General features: G+C 34.8%; 4 protein-coding genes across 4 annotated transcripts in view; 3 read left to right on the top strand and 1 right to left on the bottom strand.

The window, feature by feature from the left end:
• Positions 1-342: 342 nt before the first annotated feature.
• RO3G_09138 (uncharacterized protein) lies at positions 343-1,111 on the top strand (the record flags this gene model as incomplete). The annotated part of the gene is made up of 3 exons (XM_067663723.1): positions 343-664; positions 721-872; positions 926-1,111. 3 exons carry the CDS (start codon positions 343-345, stop codon positions 1,109-1,111), a joined length of 660 nt encoding a protein of 219 aa, XP_067519824.1.
• A 5,214-nt stretch (positions 1,112-6,325) lies between these two features.
• RO3G_09137 (uncharacterized protein) lies at positions 6,326-7,428 on the top strand (the record flags this gene model as incomplete). The annotated part of the gene is made up of 2 exons (XM_067663722.1): positions 6,326-6,479; positions 6,539-7,428. 2 exons carry the CDS (start codon positions 6,326-6,328, stop codon positions 7,426-7,428), a joined length of 1,044 nt encoding a protein of 347 aa, XP_067519823.1.
• Positions 7,429-10,587: 3,159 nt separating this feature from the next.
• RO3G_09136 (uncharacterized protein) lies at positions 10,588-13,705 on the top strand (the record flags this gene model as incomplete). Its single annotated transcript, XM_067663721.1, has 9 exons — positions 10,588-10,624; positions 10,672-11,018; positions 11,079-11,310; positions 11,367-11,567; positions 11,629-12,016; positions 12,077-12,325; positions 12,378-12,515; positions 12,572-13,529; positions 13,583-13,705. The coding sequence occupies 9 exons, from the start codon at positions 10,588-10,590 to the stop codon at positions 13,703-13,705; spliced, it is 2,673 nt and encodes an 890-aa protein (XP_067519822.1).
• Positions 13,706-14,070: 365 nt separating this feature from the next.
• RO3G_09135 (uncharacterized protein) overlaps positions 14,071-19,195 on the bottom strand; it is a gene marked incomplete at both ends in the record, with an annotated part of 6,761 nt that continues 1,636 nt past the window's right edge. The window contains 4 exons of the mRNA XM_067663720.1: positions 14,071-14,203; positions 14,256-15,954; positions 16,084-17,731; positions 17,792-19,166. Of these exons, the coding sequence (XP_067519821.1) occupies positions 14,071-14,203; positions 14,256-15,954; positions 16,084-17,731; positions 17,792-19,166 (4,855 nt within the window). The remainder of the gene's footprint in view (positions 14,204-14,255; positions 15,955-16,083; positions 17,732-17,791; positions 19,167-19,195) is intronic.

Genomic DNA, 19,195 nt, shown 5'->3' with positions numbered 1-19,195 from the left:
GAGCGACATCAATTCTCTTTTGGGGAAAAATATCATCAAGAGAAAAGTACCAGTAAAGTTGTCATCACAAACAGACAGCAGTCATGTTTAACTATTTGTCAGCCAAAGTTACCAATAGAATATATTTTTCCACTTAATGATGCAGAAGTTACTCGTTTACACGGACAACACTATTTATTTAAACATTTATTTCAAGGAAATTATTTTGCTCCAATTGAACCTATTTTAAAAAATGATAGCAAAGTGTTGGATATTGGTTGTGGTCCTCACGCAATATGGATGATAGGTATTCATTATATAATATACATAGTATATTATAGATACTAATAATATATAATAGACATGGCGATCGATTTTCCAGAATGTCAGTTTTATGGCTTTGATGTTGCAGAGCCCATCAGTCTAAATGAAGTCGAAAAATTGCATAAACCAGATAATTGTTTTATAGAAAGAGCAGATGTATTTGATGGATTCAGCTATGAACCAAACGCATTTGATTTTGTTCATCAAAGATTAATGTATAATGTATATCCCCATGATAAGATACCTTGGATGCTTCAAGAAATATTGCGTGTCACTAAACCAAATGGATGGATTGAACTTGTAGAACCCGATCTTAATCCTAAAAGAGCTGGTCCCCTTTTCACAACACTCATGAAAGCAGGTACATACATACAATTATTACTGTTGTAAATATTGAGTGTAATAATGATTTATTAGTAAATCAACTTGTACAAAGTAGGCTAGGAAAACCATTTCAGGGAAAGGACCTTGTGAATCATATGGTTGAAGCTGGCCTTAGAGAAATTAAATCTGACTATGGTTCACTTCCTTGTTGTTGGGGAGGGTACATTGGGAAATTGATGTATGAGGTAACTAGATAACATTATTGCTATAGTCTTTATTTCTTAATTATTATTTATAGGATTTGTTGATTGTATTTCAACATTACGGCCCACATATACATGAATATTTAGACCCAGGAAGTGAATTTGATAGAGAAAAATATGAAACTATGATAGATACCGCATTTGATGAATGTGCAGAATACCAAACTTTTATAAACATTCGCTGGGCTTATGGAAAGAAGGTTGTATCTTCTGCTGCATAGAAATAGACTTAACTGTAGATAAAATCACTTAATCCCTCTTAAATTCCCTATGTTTGGGATGAATTCAATAATGATATTAATTTACTGAGAATAGCGCTTGTATACTTTATACAAGTTTAAAGACATTTTATAAATATTTGAAATCAATCATTGATATAAAAGAAAAGGAGGATTGCGATAATAAGCTTTTCTCTTACTCATTCATAATATGGCTGAAAAGTATATCCACAGTACAATGTAAATCAACAACGTGTTTATCATTTGCTGGACATTCGGTGCATGAGGAAATAATCCCAGTAAAAAAAAATGTACAAATATACATTTTTAGTAAGGCTTTACACAAAACAAATATTACTTTCCGAGTATCAACATTCTAAGTTAACATTGATCTACTTTTTAGAGAGTGGCTGTGTTGTTTTTCATTGCTTACAAATAATATTTAATAGTTATCAGTTACACTAATGATTCTTATACACAATTAGACATATGTTTCTTAGTAGTATCAAAAGATTCATACCTAATGAAGAGTTACAATGCTTTTTTTTTACACACTGTTAATATTTGCTTTTCGTTGTACTGAAGTTGTTGTTACATGCGCGGTGTTACTCAATTGAAGTGCGGATATAAGAAATTTGTCTTATTAAAAGAATACTTGTTTAAATATACATTCATCACAGTATAGACAAAGAATAAATCTGGTTGAAGTAATTAAATAAAAAAGGATACATAGATCATGCTTAAAATAAAAATGATGACAGTATAAGAAAGGACCTTCATATAATCACTTGCAAATATTGTAAATATTTTGGCTGGGTTCAAAAAATACATTGGCACTTTAGCAAAAATAATCTCAACCTATAAATAACATTTGAAAGCAAAAGTACATTATCGGATGAGCTTTGTGAGAATAAGCTTGATTAAAAGGGAATTTTGCTCAATTACTCAATTGGATTAAGCCTTGAGAGAGCGGAGAGGAAGAAGGAAATATTTACATTCTATATTTCTTCTTTTGATCATTCGTTCTATTTCGCTTGACGCCTGTTCTAGTACATTGCCCATAATAAAATAAAATTCTTTCTATCGTCACATCTGTCCTTATATCCATGATATCACTAATAGATGTTATGCATTGACCAGCTATAGTACCTTTTGGCTCTTGTTTTCTTGGAGCAGTATCAGGAGCAACCTTGCTTTTCTTACCATTCTAAGTCTTTTTTATCTTAGATGGTGTTTTGAATACTCGTATACTTATATATATATGTATATATATACAGATTCTATGGCTGAAACTGCTCTAATAACTAAATACAATGATACTTTCATTATAAGAACTGTAATAATAACTTCTTTTCATTTGGATGCTCACGCTCTAATTGATTCCAACTTGATGTTGAAGCTAAGGTCTTTCCAAGTTCTGAGATGAGTTCAAAAATTAAGTTGTCGAAAGTATGCAGTGAATGCTCTACTCATGACTATGGAATATTTTCATATTTGCTTTTATCTGTAGACGATATAAGGGTTGATATAATTGATATTGATGCAACTGCTTTCGATTTAAATGGTATGATATGATAGAGCCATATAAAATGGTATAAATGACACTGACAAATGATTGCATTTGGACTTGATCAGTGATACTTCGATGACAGTTAAACACTTTAGGGACTTTCTTATAAATTTCTTCCACTGTGATGATGTACATGGATATGTTAAGATAATATAAGAGCGCATGATTTTGTTTTTGTCGGAATATGTAAGACTCCGAATGAACATTCAAGTTTAATGAAGGATCACTTCATCATCAGTCATTGGACACTAAATAAAGTTTAAAATGATCTGATGTCAAGCTAAACAGATAGAGAGACCTACTATCTATATGCAATGCCATCTATCAATTCAAAATCACCATTCAAGCCAGTATTGAGTCTTGCTGATGAAGACGGGTTCATTTGACTACTAGCAGTGGCGCAAGCAATGCACTTTGTTAGAAAAGCATGCTTGGATTGCGCTCTTGCTCATATATACTGTGTTGTTAGTACCTGAATAGAAATTCATTACAGATTTATCTTATAATTATAGCTATAAAGCAGAGAAGCGGAAGCTTTGCGACGTGGATTTGTATTACTTTTTGTAAAACCAGATATATGCGAAATGGCTGCGCTGGATTTCATTTATTTCCCTCCCCCAAAAAAAGCTCTATAATATTAATAGTCATTAACAGTTGGAAAACAGCTATATTACTTTTCAACATGATAATGAACCCAGTTATACTATCAAAATAACAGTAGTTTGTCACAAAGAGAAAGCATAACACCTAGTGCTTCCTTGATCCTCTCAATCAGCTGACCCGAAGCTAATCGAGTATGTGTGGAAACATTTGAAGTTGAAATTAGCCCTATATGAACAAAGAACAAGAGGCTTACATGAACTATAGAAAAGAATCAAAGTTCAATGGAAAGTGCTTGATGAGAAAAAAAAAAAAGACTGTGAACGTTTTGACAATTTGGCAACCAGAATTCAAGTTGCTTTATTCTTTCCCTTTTTTAAAATGATCATTAATCAAGGTATGTCGAACATTCTTTTAAATTACACAATTATTAATTCATCATAGCAGTGCCTGCCAGTGTATATATATGCCAATGGATTTTTGTTTTTATTTTATAGCCTAATAGCTTCATACGATATAATCATGCTATATTTAAAATATCAAAATACATGTGCTTATACTGGTCTCAAATAGTCTTAAAAAAGCTGCCTTCAATAACATATGCTTTAGATGAGCTTTATTTAATAAATATATCTCTTGTGCTCTAAAAATTACCATTATATAGCAATTAAGCATCATTAAAGCTCAATGTTGTGATCATATGGAAATTTAGACCTATTAATATACATATCTTACCAAAATGGGTTGGTGAATGAAGAGCAAGTACTTATATTAAATTATATAGAGCTCTGCATAATAATCTGTAGCATTTAACTATCTGCATAGTACATTTATTAATAACTATATTATGAAAGATATACAAGCTTTGAGCATGTGCCATTTAATAAAGTTTATCACTTATTTTGGCTCCTTTAAATTTTTATTCTTTATTAGCATTTTGTAAACAAATAGTTTTTTATTTGTTAAAACAGTCAGATATTACATTTGCAACTGCTCCGACAAGTGCATTATTATATTTTACTGAGTGTATTTTATATGTTATCTGAAAAGCACATTAACAGATGGCCTTTAGCAATAAGTCCTTTATAGATTCTATCGTCGAAAAGTTAATGACTGACTGAATTTGTAACTTTACACTCATGGTAATATATGTTGGCTTCGTTTTTGATTTGTTTTCTTTCTTCCATGTTTCCACTTTTACTGTCTCTTTTATTCAGTATAACCAGCATGGTAACAGTTGAAAAACAATTCTTTTAGTGTATTCCATTTGTTTCAAACATTTTAGTTTACATCATTAAAATTTTAAATACATATGCCTCAATATGCATCCCATATACAAAAGATTTATGTCTATACCCCATCAATTCTATACTTGGCTAATCTATAAGCAAGCAACTATGCTTTCTCTTCAATTTTTCTATATTCAGTATCACATAGTACGTGATTTAGGAAACAGTGGCATTTTGTGTTTTTCAGTTTTTGGGATTGCTTTGTTCCGATTTATAAATTCAGCTTCCAGTGTTCCTGACTAAAGGGCTGAGAATCTTTTAGACAGTGGTATCAGAAAACAACCAAAATTTTAAGGAGAAATTGGAGCTTTTATCATGAGTTAATGTTTGGCAAAGAAATACAAAGCGTATAGTTCAAAAACAAATTTAGCAGAACGTGTTAGAATATTGAGAGATGTGCTTTCCTGCTGTATGCATTTAGTCAAAATTTTTATATTATGAATTTCTTCTAAAATATAATCATGATGTTGTAGCGCTTATCTTAACGGAGCGGATGAGTATACATTTATAAATACTAAGGTAGCCCAAAGCTTACTTTGTAATGAAGCTCACTTCCCGCTATTATTTGATTTGTCGACATATGATTTTTATGATCCATGAAATAAAAGATATATACTATTTGGCTGACTCATGCCAGGTCTATGATTCAATTTGCTAATGATTAATTTGAGATACTTTTCTATCAGCTGGAACATTTACGAAGGAGAAAATATGTAAAAAGCTATTGCAACAATAAAATGAAATGTAATATAAATTAATTTTGCTTTAAATGCTAGTTATTCAAACATATATGAAGCTTAGGGAGCTGACAGCTATGCAACACAAACGAGAAAGCTATATTATTCATAGAAAAAGAGAATAAAGGATTGTTGTAAGTATCTTTTGTAATAAATTATTGTTAAAATTAATTGTAAGCAATGTACTTCAGTAACATGTCAAAAAATAGCTCAGCAGAAGCGAATGATTCATGGTCTGTTATCTTATCTTGACAAGTCGCCTCATCTACGTAAAATAATTCAATCCTACAATCTTTTCGTATTTAACCAAGCAATTGCAGGAAAAAAGGAGAGCGCTAGACATATACCGAATACTTTTCATGTAAGGATGAATCATATCAAGTCCTCAAGAAAATCCTTGAATTTTGAATATCAAATCTCTCCCCTTTTTTTTATTCTAGTAAAAGTAATCTATACCTAAACGTTAAGGAGATATTTACGATGGTATTTATGTGTTAAAGCCTCAATTTATAAGTAAACTGAATACTGTCAAAGCTTTATACTATTAAATTAAAAGCTTCTTTGAGGTGATTAGAGTAGCTTCAATTGTATAGTTATAGTTTGTAATAAATTAAGCCAATAGCATTTGCACACCATACTGTCTTTAAAATTTTGTCCTTATTTTATGCATCATATATTGTTCTATACTTTTTTTCCCCTTCTCTTCTTACTAACGTTATCTTCATAGAGCAAATACTATAAAGAATACTCTAATGATTATCTTAGTCACTTCATCTTTTGCTTTTACTTTTACAAATAAAATAAGTTTCGCCAATTTATGCATACGTTTTCTTTTCCTTATTTAGAATTAACGGGGTTTAAATTAAAAAAAAAAAAAGAAAAAACGCTTACGACTCATTTTACCAACAAAGGAAAATACAAACGAATGTATTGTAGCTTAATACTTATCCTATAAAAGCTAATATCAATGCATTTTAACATTGTTAGTTTTTATTAAATAAAAATCAAAAGTAAAATAAGAATGACTGATAGTAACACTTTTAACGCATGGGCTTGCGAAGGCAAAGGTAAACCGCTTGTTGAGATGCAGCTCCCATTGAAGCCCTGGGATGAAGACAGCATTGAGTTAAAGATCACACACTGTGGTATCTGTGCTAGTGATATTCATACTTTAGGTAAAAACAACAATCGACATCTTAATCCTGTTCGAATATTGAACATCATTCTCTTACAGACTCTGGTTGGTTCCCTACAGATTATCCATGTGTAGTTGGACACGAAATTGCTGGTGTTGTTACTAGAGTAGGAAGGAACGTAAATAAACTGAAGGTGGGCGATCGTGCTGGTCTTGGTCCTTTATGTGGCTCATGTAAAAGCTGCACAAAGTGCTCTACAAACAAGGAAAACCTCTGCGCAGGAATGATTATGACATACGCTGGCAATTGGCCAACGGGTGATAAGACATACGGAGGTTATGCTGATAAGTGGCGTGGAGATCAGCTCTATGTGTGCAAGATCCCGGATAATATGACAAATGAAAATGCTTCCTCTTTTCTTTGTGCTGGTGTAACAACGTATGCTCCTTTAAAACGATGGAATGTTGGTTCTGGTTCTGTTGTTGGTGTTCTGGGTATTGGAGGCCTTGGTCACTTTGGTGTTATGTTTGCAAAGGCCATGGGTGCTACTGTCATTGCTTTGTCCTCAAGCGACAGAAAGCGCGATGTTGCCTTTGAACTTGGTTGTGATGATTATGTTGTTACTAGTGATGTCGAAGCAATGAAAAAATACGATAGAAAATTAACTCACATCCTCTGTACTGGTGTTGGTGAAGACTTTACATGGGAACCTTATTTTAACATTTTGGTACCCGATGGTATATTCATGAATGTAAATTGTCCCGAGTTTTCGTACCTACCAATACCTTTGTTTATGCAAATAATGAAACAAATTGTAATTGTCGGATCTGCAGCCGGTCCTCCATCAATTGCTGAAGAAATGCTTCAATTTGCTGCTGATCATAATATTCATGCTTGGTATAAGAAGTATTCCATGAAAGATGTTAACAAGGCTATTGAAGACTTTAGGGCTGGACTTCCCAGATTCAGATTTGTGCTCGAAAATTAAATTATGAACAATAAACTCCTTATTTAAATTCTATTTGTGCGATTTTAATGGTATTTTATAAAACAAAAAGAAAGCATACCAACTGTTGACAGATCGGATTTGCAAAACTGAAAGTCTCCAGTCAGCTAAAGGAAGTGAAGTCCTTAGCTGTAAGTTAAACTTTGTTTAATTTGCTGAGGACCCTCGTATACACTAAAAATACTTATTTCATTAGGCAAACAAACGCCTTGATCAAATACTCAAAGTATAACTTTATTAAACAATGAAAAAAAGGCGGACCAAAAAGTAGCAGTATATGGCCCGTAAGACTCATTGAGACTCATGATTTTTTTTTACATCCGACAAAATTTTATAAAGCAATTTCCTTTTCAAGTATTGATGAATCCTATCACTTCAAAAAATGAGAATACTTGTTAAAAAACTAAAGTATTCGCCTGTCAGGTCTCATAGTAATAGGTCCTAATATTGACTTACCAAAATCAAGCTTTTGACAGTGGACAGTAATTACCTAAAGACAAATTCAAATGTCTAAAGGGTTGACATGATTTAAAGAGATAAGACAAAGTCAACGAAGCCATCAACAAAGGCTACTCATTCTGACTAATAGTTGTTGAGTTCAAAGTGCTTAAACTAGTTTATTGAGAAGAGGTAAAAGTATACAAGTGTGCGTTTTCCAGACTTTTTTTACGTCCGCAATTATGGCTTTAACATGTTTAACACGCTCTGTTTTTCTTTGGGAAAATAAAGCATGATTTATCTATGCAAGTAAAATCTAAAAATTCATCTTGTGCCAACAGCATCAACGATGTTAACGTTGAAACTGAGAAAGGGCTGAGAAAGAAGAATACGAAGACCATATTAAAGAATAGAAAGAGATATGAAGTACACTACATAAAGCCTTTTTGTTGTCCAACATCAAACTAAAAAAAAAAGTGTGATAAATGTTCAAACCTTGAGAAGGTAGATCTTGTTTCATGTTTCTTCTAGAAAGCTACAGAAAAAAAGGGGGCATCTCTTTGCTTCTTTGCTAAGCATACAGAAGAGACAGACGTAGTTTTGAACTTTAATGAGAGAGTTACATTTATACCTTATCCTCTTTTTGCATAAGTTGTTTCAAGCAAATGTTAAAGAACAATCAATTTTTGCATCATAACTGACCTGATAAGATAAAAAGTGACAAAACAGGGGTACGCGTCGTGTTCCAAGAAAAAAAGACATTTAAAAAGAGTGAATGGAAGTCTTGCTTTGTTTACTCATCGTTTTTTTTTCTTTTAGTTTAAAAACATGCGTAAAAAGAAAAAGAAAAAAAAAAAACTCTATTGTCTCGCTCTCTGGTCCTCTTCTTTCACTATCTGGTCTTTCATTTATGGACATGGTCATACTCCCGGCTTCATTAAGCCTTTCTAAACAACAGTCAATTCTACACTGTAAACAAAATTCTTGCCGTTCTCTTCTGAAAAGGAAGCAGAACTAGGCTGCAATCGATGATTGCTTTACTTTTCGGAGGTAAGCACTTTTATTCTTATTTTGTTTATGTCTTGATGACTGAGACTGACACTTCATATTCCCTCACAGTATAATGTGCTAATAGAAAATGATAGCATTTATTATTCATTTTTAGTTTAATTTAATAGGGCAAGAAGTCTTTTTCTAATATCAATGTACTTTTTTGAGTCAAATTTTACAAGGCAAAAACCTTTCAACATAAAATTCAAATTTCATATCTTTTTAACAGTGATTTTTTTTTCTGCTCGCTTGAATAGACAATGTATTTTTCTATGGGAACGATAAAGGTGATGCTGCTGATGAGAACCGCAATGAATTAATCAAGCTTATTCTGACAAAGCTCATCAGATAATGTATCTTTGCTTTCAAATGTTATCTACATAAATTTGTCTTTTTGAAACCCATCAATTGAGGTTTAGAAGTTGTGTATAATTGTGTCTGTACCCTAGTTACTTTAGTTCTTCTATAAAGTGATTTGTATAATTGAGTTTATCCAACGTACACAATGGATCAAATCATTGATTATATTAATGACTCTATAAATGTATCTATTCCTACACCAATTTTTACAAATCAGACTATTGTACCCTTTCTATTATTATAGCAACAAAAATGCAAGACAATTTTTATTTTGATTCTCTCCCTCTCTCTCTCTCTCCTTTTCTTTATTTTTCGGTTTTGTCTGTACATAATGAGTTTCATCGCTTACTTGACAAAATTTTGAACTTTTGTGATATTCTTTTATAGCTGCTTTAATTGTAAAATAATCGTTTAGTTTCAAATCTAAGTTTTATTATGATAGTATGCGCTTAAATTGTGCGTGTGTTTTAAAAAAAGATTTTATGCAATGCTTCAATTATATCAAGTGAATAGTAATAAAATAATAATAATAAAAAATGAAAAAGAATGTTCATTAATAATACAAGCTAAATATAGGTTTACAAAAATACAATAAGATGACGTGCTTTTTATCAAAATTGACACAATATATTTAATATAACAATGCTTTAAGTCATAGAAAACTTACATGCTTGTAGACAAAGTTCATTATAAAAATTTGGTCTCAAAACAAAACAGTAAGCTATAATCTACCTCATCGCAATTTTACTACGTGTTTTACCTTCATTTGTCTGTGTGACAATGGTGAGATATTAATGTCCATATAAAATATTATTTACACATTAAACAACAATTATAAAACCTCTGTCAAAACAATCCTCATTCAGTGTTGCCCAACACAGTATGTTGCCTTATTACTCTTTGAATTATGCTTGTCGTTTTATTCAAAATAACGTATTTACACAGAAAAACTTGTTTATATTTGATTGGCCATGACTTCGGCCTAGTTCCCTATCATTTACATGTTGTACAAACTTTCATTCATTCTATTGGATAACGCAAGTAAATTTATGCCTTGATGAACAAATCCACACAAAAGGACTGTTATTTTCACATGAGCTATCCTCTTTTTTTATACCAAAAGTTCCTGACAAAACAAGCCTTCTTTCTCTTTTTACTTTTTTTTCCTTCAAATAAAAAAAAAAGCATAAACAAAGGATGGAGCCAGAGCTACGTCATAGAGATAAAAGTATATCAAGAGCAAGTGAAGAGTCCAGCTCAACAGAGGAATACAATGGAGATATTAAAAAGAACATGAAGTGTTCTTATGGAAAGACACCTAACGGGACAGGTAAAAAAAAATTACTGCAAAGAAAAAAACCACTCAAACCTGTTTAGTATTCCGTGTACCTGTTACTCGTGAAATGATCACTACCTTATTGAACCCTACTTTTAAAAAGAGTGTCTTTGACTGGATTACCTTAGGCTCTATGGCCATTGAAATTGCTTTATTTTTTTTGCTGCCTTTATGGACAAAGCGTATTCTATTCACATTTATATTTTTCTTTTGGCGCTTATCTTATAATGTTGGATTGGGTGTGCTGCTCAAGAGCCAAAGCGATAACCGTGGTCTTGTTCGACTTGTGAAAAAATACAAAATCTTTGATTCTAAAGCAAATCCAAAAGCCTACCATTTTCTTCAACGTCAACTGAGTATGAAAATGGACGATGATTATGATTTTGCAGTAAATGATGAAACACACAAATATTGCAGCAAAAAATAGATACTCACTTTTTTTTTGTAGACTGCGCCTATTGAATATAATACTTGGATGTTGTACAGGCAATTGGTTGATCTGATCTTGATGAATGATTTCACGAGCTACATGTGCTTTGCTTTCTCTTGGTTCAATACTGCCCCTCAATCTTCCATCTTTTTAGGAAACACTCTAAGATGGTGTGGTGGTATATTCTTGATTTTGTTCAATATTTGGGTTAAAATTGATGCTCAGAGAGTAGTTAAAGATTTTGCTTGGTGTAGGTTTATCTTATTTTAGCAAACAAAAAAAATGTTATTAAAGCTCTTGGTATAGATTGGGGTGATTTCTTTTTCTTGATTGAACAATCCTTGACGTTTGATGGCGTCTTTGAAATGGCACCCCACCCAATGTATTCTATTGGCTATTTTGGCTATTATGGTATTTCGCTTTTATGTGCTAGTTACACGGTCTTATTTGTTAGTATTGCTGCACATGCTCTTCAGTTTGCTTTCCTTATCTTTGTAGAGACTCCTCGTAAGTTAATGTTTCATTCATTATAAAATTGTGTATATATACTAAAGCCCTTTTTCTTAAGATATTGAGAAAACCTACAATCCTCCTGCTGCTATCAAACGACAACCAGCTACAGACAACCTAGGCTGTGATACCGTAGTTCCCAAAGCAACTCGTGAACATTATGCAAACTACTTCCGCAGGGACTTGATTGTTTTCAGAAATTTTGATCTCTTTCGGACAACAGATCTTGTTTCCGCCATTGTTATTCTTTATGGTATTCTTATCCCACTCCTTGTTCCCGGAAAACTCGGTCTCGTTATTTCTATTGCACAAGCCTTTATCTGGCGTTTGGTTCACTCCTTGGGTATTGGTGCTTTACTTCAAGCACAATCAAATAACAAATTCTTGACTCGTCATTACATCAAATGGGGAGGTACAGTACAAGAAGCCTTTCAAAATTGGAAAAGGTAAATACTATCCTTTTTATTCGGCCACCTTTTTTTTTTTACATCTGTTCATCTTTATAGTTTGTTCAATCTCACTTTGACTATGACTTATGTTACATTCTTCATTGCTTGTTGGAAAACATATAATCTTCCTGATAATTGGGCATATGGAACTACCTTGCTTAGACATACACTTGGCTTAATATTCATTTCTCTTCATATTTGGACCTCTGTTTCTATCTTTGAGGCACTAGGTGATTTTGGTTGGTTCTATGGCGACTTTTTCTTGGATGAATATCCTTCAGAGTTATTATACACAGGAATTTATAGGTAAAAGAAAGTAATGTAAAGAAGTGCATTTAATAACCATAATTTACCAAAGGTTTTTAAATAATCCTGAAAAAATCATCGGTCAAGCTGCTTTCTGGGGAATGACATTAATTGCTAACAATGGCACTATTTTTGGATTGGCCATCTTTTCTCAAGTCTGTAACATACTCTTTATTCACTATGTTGAAAGGTAAGCTTCTTCTTTTACAAAAGAAATATGTGCGCTTAATATTACTTTTTTCTTAGTCCTCATATGCGAAAGTTATATGGCGATCAAATCCGTAAGGAAGCAGGACTCACAAAGACGTTAAAGTCTGCTGCCATCGCACTTCCCAAATCAATCCCAGACAAACTCCAACAAGAGATTGGCAAGATCATTCGTGAAAATCAAGATAGCACTAAGAGTATCGAACGTCTTGTAAAAGAAGCTGTTGAAAAGGTAGAAAAGGCTGTGGAAGAAACAAAGGGTGCAGTGGGTGACATGGTGGGCGCAGCTCGTCCTCGTCTGCAAGAAGTGCTTGAGGAAACCAAGCAGTTATTACAAGACTCGCGTGCACGCGTTATACCTTTCACAACAACAGATCTTGATATGTATGATCTATCTCAGTACTCTCTTAAAATTGTAGGAAAAGACAGCTATGAAGTAGGTGAGTCGATTAAGGTAGAGTGGAATGCACCTGAAAATCATGGCCCTCAAGATTGGGTTGGCGTATACAGAGTAGGCGCCAATAAAAGCAAACACATCACAAACATAAGCTCTCGAGGGTTCTGGCATTGGACCAATGCTGCTCCTAGTTCAACAAATGGAGAGATTGCCTTTCCACCTGAAACACCTTTGAAAACTAATGGCGTTATTAAATTCAATGGATCTCAACTGCCGTGGAAGGTAGGAACATACGAGCTTCGATATCATCACGATAATAAACATAATGTGATGGCTATTTCTGCTCCATTCAAAATCAATGCACCTACTGCACCTCCTTCGTTTGATCTAGAAACGACAGAAAAGACTGTATTGAAATTCATTCAGAATGCGCTGGGGAACAATGAAGATGTCATGCCTCATACGCCTCAAGAAGAATTTGTCGGAATGGGTGAAAATGAATGCAAGCGCTTAGTAGATTGCATCCAACTTGTTTATCATGTCGAATTTGCATGGGAAGTTGTACTCGCTGACAAATGTGCTGCAAGTCTTGCTAAAAGGGTAAGCAGATTTTTATAAACACCACTCGTTGCTCATAATGCTTTTTGATATAGATACTTGATGCAAAAGAAGCTCTTTTACCCTTCAATTCAGGCACCCAAAAACCACTTTCTCCCACTAAAATAGCTTTAAACTCAAACGCATGTAGTACACCTTTGGTAACCAAAAGCCATTGACAGTCCCACACATATGTTTGAAAAGAAAATTGTATAAAACAAGTACATATACTTCATGTAATTTAATTATTTTTATCTGTTACCTTTAGTAAATATTAAGCAACTTTGGAATAAAAGAGTTGTATACACATATTTTACTTTTTTATTTTATTTTTTCAAAATAATTTTGCAATGCAAAATTAAAGAGTTGTCCATCCTCCGATATCATAATTAGCTTCAATTTGTCTTGCTACGTAAATTGGGATATTATGCTGTAACCATAGCTTACGGATCTCTCCGTATCTTTTAAGATTCAAGTATTGTGGTCTTCCATGTCTAAAGTATGGATTAATATGTATAAGAAGTATCAGAAAATAAATGTTCGCTTACCTCAGCCCTTGATCTACTTCTCCGTGAGGGTCAAGATATGGTGCATTCATAAACCAGCCATTTCCGTTATGTAACAGTATCATTACACATCTTTTAACTGACAAAAATATACCAATTTCACCACCACATCTACAATATATACATCAGAAATAGGTACACTTTTTTTTTTAGGAAAACTTACTCTGCAGTGTGAAGATTACATTCACCTTCCTCCTCTTCTGCACAACAAAAACTTTGGGCACAGACAAATGTGCCACAGAATAAGCATAGAGCAGGATCACTGGGAACTGTACCGCACTTATGACATACACGACGCATGCTTTCGTCAAACAGACGATCTAATCTTTTGGGTAAGGCTATAAGATACAAAGGTGTGGGCAAATCAAGAGGGATGCTCAAAAGACGTTCTGCTGTCAGTGAAAGCTGTCCTTCCTGTACATGTAATCTATGTTCAGATTCATGAATGTGCTGTGCGCACCAATGATGCAATAATGATTCAGTCATATGTGAAGGCTGCAAAAAGTCGGCAAAGCTTGGTAACTGTAAGATGCTCAACAGACGATCAAATTCTGTAGTACTTTCAAATTCGCTAGATAGGGTATTAGGGATTATGAGGCCGAATCTAACAACCATCAGTATCAAAGTTCGACGGAGGAAAGGAAGAACAAAGAATTTCAAAAGAGTGCAAAAAGAAGCATCGTCTCCAAACTTTTTAAATGTAGCATGTGCTTCTTCTGGTGTAAACCGCAGCTTGTTCATCAGCGAATAAGCAAATGTTTTAGCTACTGCTATATGTTGAGATGGTTCGCTTGTGGCAGGGTGGAATTCATCAGGCACCTGTCGAATCACCCGAGAAAGTCTGTTTTGAATCAAACCTACTGCTGTTTTGGCCATCTCTGCTAAAAGCATCGTACGAACAAATGGAAATATATCAGCTTGAGTGACGACAGTTAAATGAAGTGACAGTTCTGTGAGGATCATGAATGGATCATCTTCCAATAAAGGCGCGTTATCGTAAAGAACAATCTTTTCTCTGCCAGGATGATTCACAATGTTGACAACATCATCCACATTTACTTCAAAAATCTGTCGCATTCGACCCAGTGCAAGCATGCTTACTCGTGCTAGTGTCATTGAAGAATTTGATTTTGCTTCTGGGGTTGAAGGACACATGATTGTAGTATATGCCAATATTGTGTCGCTCATGATTCTAAGTAGCATCTGTGTTTGAGAGGGTATTTGATCAAAGACAGTGTTTGTTCTGATGTTTTCCTCTGATGCAGAATGCTTGGAACCACGAGCAGCAATTTCTAAACTTGAGATGGTATAGCCCATAATTCCCCAAAGCATATCCACATTTTTAGCAGAAGTAGACATCTCTCTTTCGTGATCATCTGTACATATTTCTTGATAAATAATCCCCAGAACATCCAGGAGACGGTTGTATGATTTTTTAATATAGGGTATGCTAGGTACGACTGTTGTATGTAAGGTCTCATTTTCAAAAGGACCCAACTTTCCATCTGGCAATGGATGTGATCCACCACTCAAAGAATTTTGCAGCAGCATATCACTCTCTGGGTCCATTTCACCTTCCAAACCCGACTCTGCAACTGTATTGGATGTCATTGGGTCAGTTGCACCTGTATTGGTTGGAGGCGGTCTAGGAACTCGTACAATTCCTAAAGGAGGCCAGTCAGGACGTTCAATAGCACCAGGATGAGCAGGTCTAGTCGTATTCACCTGCTGTTCTCCACCATGCACAGGTAAGGTTGGTAAAAGTTGAGCCATAACATCCTTCATACGGCTCGTACTACTACTGCTTTTCTTGTTTTGAGCTACTCGCCAGGCTATACCAATCGCTTTCTTCAACTTGTTCACTATATGATTCACATCGCTTTTGTAAAATGTGGAAAAGTCGGACTCGTGTGCTTTGGAAAGAACACCTGGGAAAGACTCTTTCTTTCCTTTCCAAAAGACAGGTACGAGCACATTACATAAGATTTTACAGCGCGGAATCATGAATTCCTTGCGCGATCTATTTTCAGGATGGTTGCGAGTCAACTGAGCAGAGTGTCTGGAGTCAATAGAGCTACAATAGACCTCAAAACACTTGATGTGCATAAGATGTCCACACGTAGAAGAGTAAAGTCCAGTTTTATGTAATTGGGCTGGAAAGCCGGGGATGCCAGCTGCTTCGTCTTGTAAGCATTGTTGATCTTCCCAGTGCACGTCAAGGCTTGGGCCCATAGTGTATATATTGTTATAGAATGAGTCATCATCCATAGGCGTTTCCCGCAGTATGTTTGAAGTTTGGATAAGTCCCAAAAGACCATAAGGTAAAGAGCGCTCATTGACATCTTCTTGACATACAATACAGGTACCAGTAGGATAAGAGCAAAATCGATGTAAGCTTTCTATATCTGATGATTCCTCAGCTTTTTGATTTGAATCATTGACATCAACTTCGGCAATTTCTTCTTCTTCATAAAGATCTTCATTCTGCTGCATGAACTGTGATTGCGCTTGAGCAAATTGAGCCATGATTTTCAACTGCCTCTCCTTTGCAGCAAGTTTCTTCTTTTCTAATTCGGACAGCCCTGAAGCTCCCTGTTCCTTTTTTTGAGCATTTCCTAACAGCAACTCTTCCTGCTTGGATCTCCAGTTTTGAACGACTTGTTGAGTCTTTGTTGACCCCTTGTCTAAAAGTGCTTGGAATACCCAATCAAGTCGGCTTTTGATTTCACTAAAGTTTTCATCACTGTAGAGTAAGATCATCACGTCAAACAGTGTTACTTCACGTGTAGTCTCCACATCCGCTTCCTTGTATGTCACTTTGAAGTATTTGTCGCATACATAGTGATAGAACCCGTCTTCACTGTCATTTTGATTATTGTTTTTATCAGTAAGGGCCAACAATATAAGATAAAGTGTTTGGTCCAAGATAGTATCACTCTTATGATTATCGCCGATGCGAACATTCCACATAGCATAGGTAAGCATTTGAATAAACAAGGTAGAGTTCATGAACTGTCCAATATATTTAAAGGGACCATCATTGATTTTTGTTGTATGTGGCAAAACAAAAAAGTCGTCTTCCTTTTTATCAGGATTTGCCTTCTTCCATCTCAATTTCAAAACATTCTCTGCTTCTTCTCGGTTATTTCTGCTGTAATGCCAAAAGTAGGTGTCCACTTCTTTAAAGAATTCTTCCTTGAGTTCATATAAGCCGTGGTCATTGACACCTTCAGGCTTTCTGAACTTTGCTACATCAAGTAATATACGATCAAATTCAGGATGTTCAGTAATTCGCTCTGGGATTCGTTTTGTTAAGTCAGAATAAGCAGATATGCCAAGACACAAGTTGTGAATAATCTCTCTTCGTATCTTTTCAATCATTGACATGCCAGTTACATTGGCTCTTTCACATACACAAACAATCAATAAGTTCAAAAGCTCTTCTACCATAAATATTGTTTGTTGACTGTCATAATTCTCGTGAGTAGTATCTCCCAAGAACCAAGAGATAAGGTCAAATCTATCCAAGAGAGTAGCCAAAAATTGGTTTGAGTCAATGATAACAAATCCCGTTTGTAACAAGAACACGTCGGCATCATAAGTATTTTCTCGCAGGGAGATATCGCGGTAATGATGAGCCTATAAGGAAATATACTACTATTAGCATGAAACCATTTTTAAAAAATCAAGATAACCTACCTGATTTCTTATGCCATAACCATTACGAACCCAGATACCAGCCCTAATCTGAGAGGAAAATACAATGGTTCGAACAGGGAAATCAAGTATAGGCAATAGCACATCATCCACAGATCCTCTATTTTCGTGAAATAAGACCATTATTTTCCCGAATTCCCTAGACCAACCCGCTTGTCTTAAAACATCATCTGTCAGCAAATGAGCATGCTCTAATAACCCAGACAATAACCAATGCAGAGGATGATGAAATGATACAGGTTGCTCTGTGACAACATATTTCACAACTTTAATAGGACTCAAGTATTCTAAATCCACTTCATAGAAAGTTTGAGTTGAGGAACCATAGACCTTGTATGCATTCGTTGGCGTGCTGGTATTGTTCGTTCCCAAGCTACTCTCTTGTTCTGCTCTCTCCTGCTCTGCTTTTTCTTCTTCTGGATCGTATCTTCCCCATTCATTTATTTGTTTCAGCACACGAGAAATGGCTGTGACAAGTGTAATCGCAGTACTCACTTTCTCCTCTGGTGTTGCAGTGGGTAACGTAGCAAAACAATCAGAGAATTGACGACAGCACTTTGCAATCTGTAGTGTTACGTTGAAAGCATTAACCCATATTTCAGATTCATACTCTACGTGCGTATCTTTCTGACACAACTGGCCATTCATACCTTGGAACAGGCTAATCAAGTCGAGATATTGACGGATGTAAAGCGGATCTTGAGCAAGAACACGTTTAATCATATTTACATTCATGATATATCGGAGGTCGTGAAAAGCATTAAAATAACGACGGGTACGGAAAGCACGAGATTCGCAATTTATACGAGAGGGTTGTTTGGCACGTTCAGAGGGTAAAATGAGCCGCAGTTTGTCTTGCAAAAAGAAGGATGTTAATGTAGAACATATCAGGCCAAAGAAGTAGTAATCATGTACAAGTAGATCAGATACAGAAGGTACAGTAAGAAGTTGAACTGAAAACAAAATAATCGAGTTTTCAGGCTCACGATCTTTTAGTAAAAATGATTCAGCCAGGCGAGCATAGTTTCGAGTCAATCTTTTGCCAAGCATCTTTTTGTAATGAGGACTAGAGGCCAAAGAAGAAATGTAGAGTTCTCGCAATGCGATGCGCACCTCTTTCCATAACTTGAGATCATACAACATCAAGTAGTCCAAACGCAGTTTAGTTGCAAATTCATTTGTTAGTTCTGAAGCCTTTTGCTCAGCCTCTTCATCGGTTGCCACGGTGCCCATACTGGCGGGCTTTTCGTTGGATAGCAATGAATTGCCAAACGCCATTTCTTCTTTTCTGACCATATGATACTCCTTGACCATAGCTACTGGGTCCCATTCATGACAGCACATCGCTTTATCACGTCTGTGCTAGGCTCATATTTCTGACCTAAC

This window comes from Rhizopus delemar, genomic scaffold (assembly GCF_000149305.1).
Source record: "Rhizopus delemar RA 99-880 supercont3.6 genomic scaffold, whole genome shotgun sequence".
NCBI classification, from domain to species: domain Eukaryota; kingdom Fungi; phylum Mucoromycota; class Mucoromycetes; order Mucorales; family Rhizopodaceae; genus Rhizopus; species Rhizopus delemar.
This window is presented reverse-complemented; position numbering and strand designations above follow the sequence as displayed.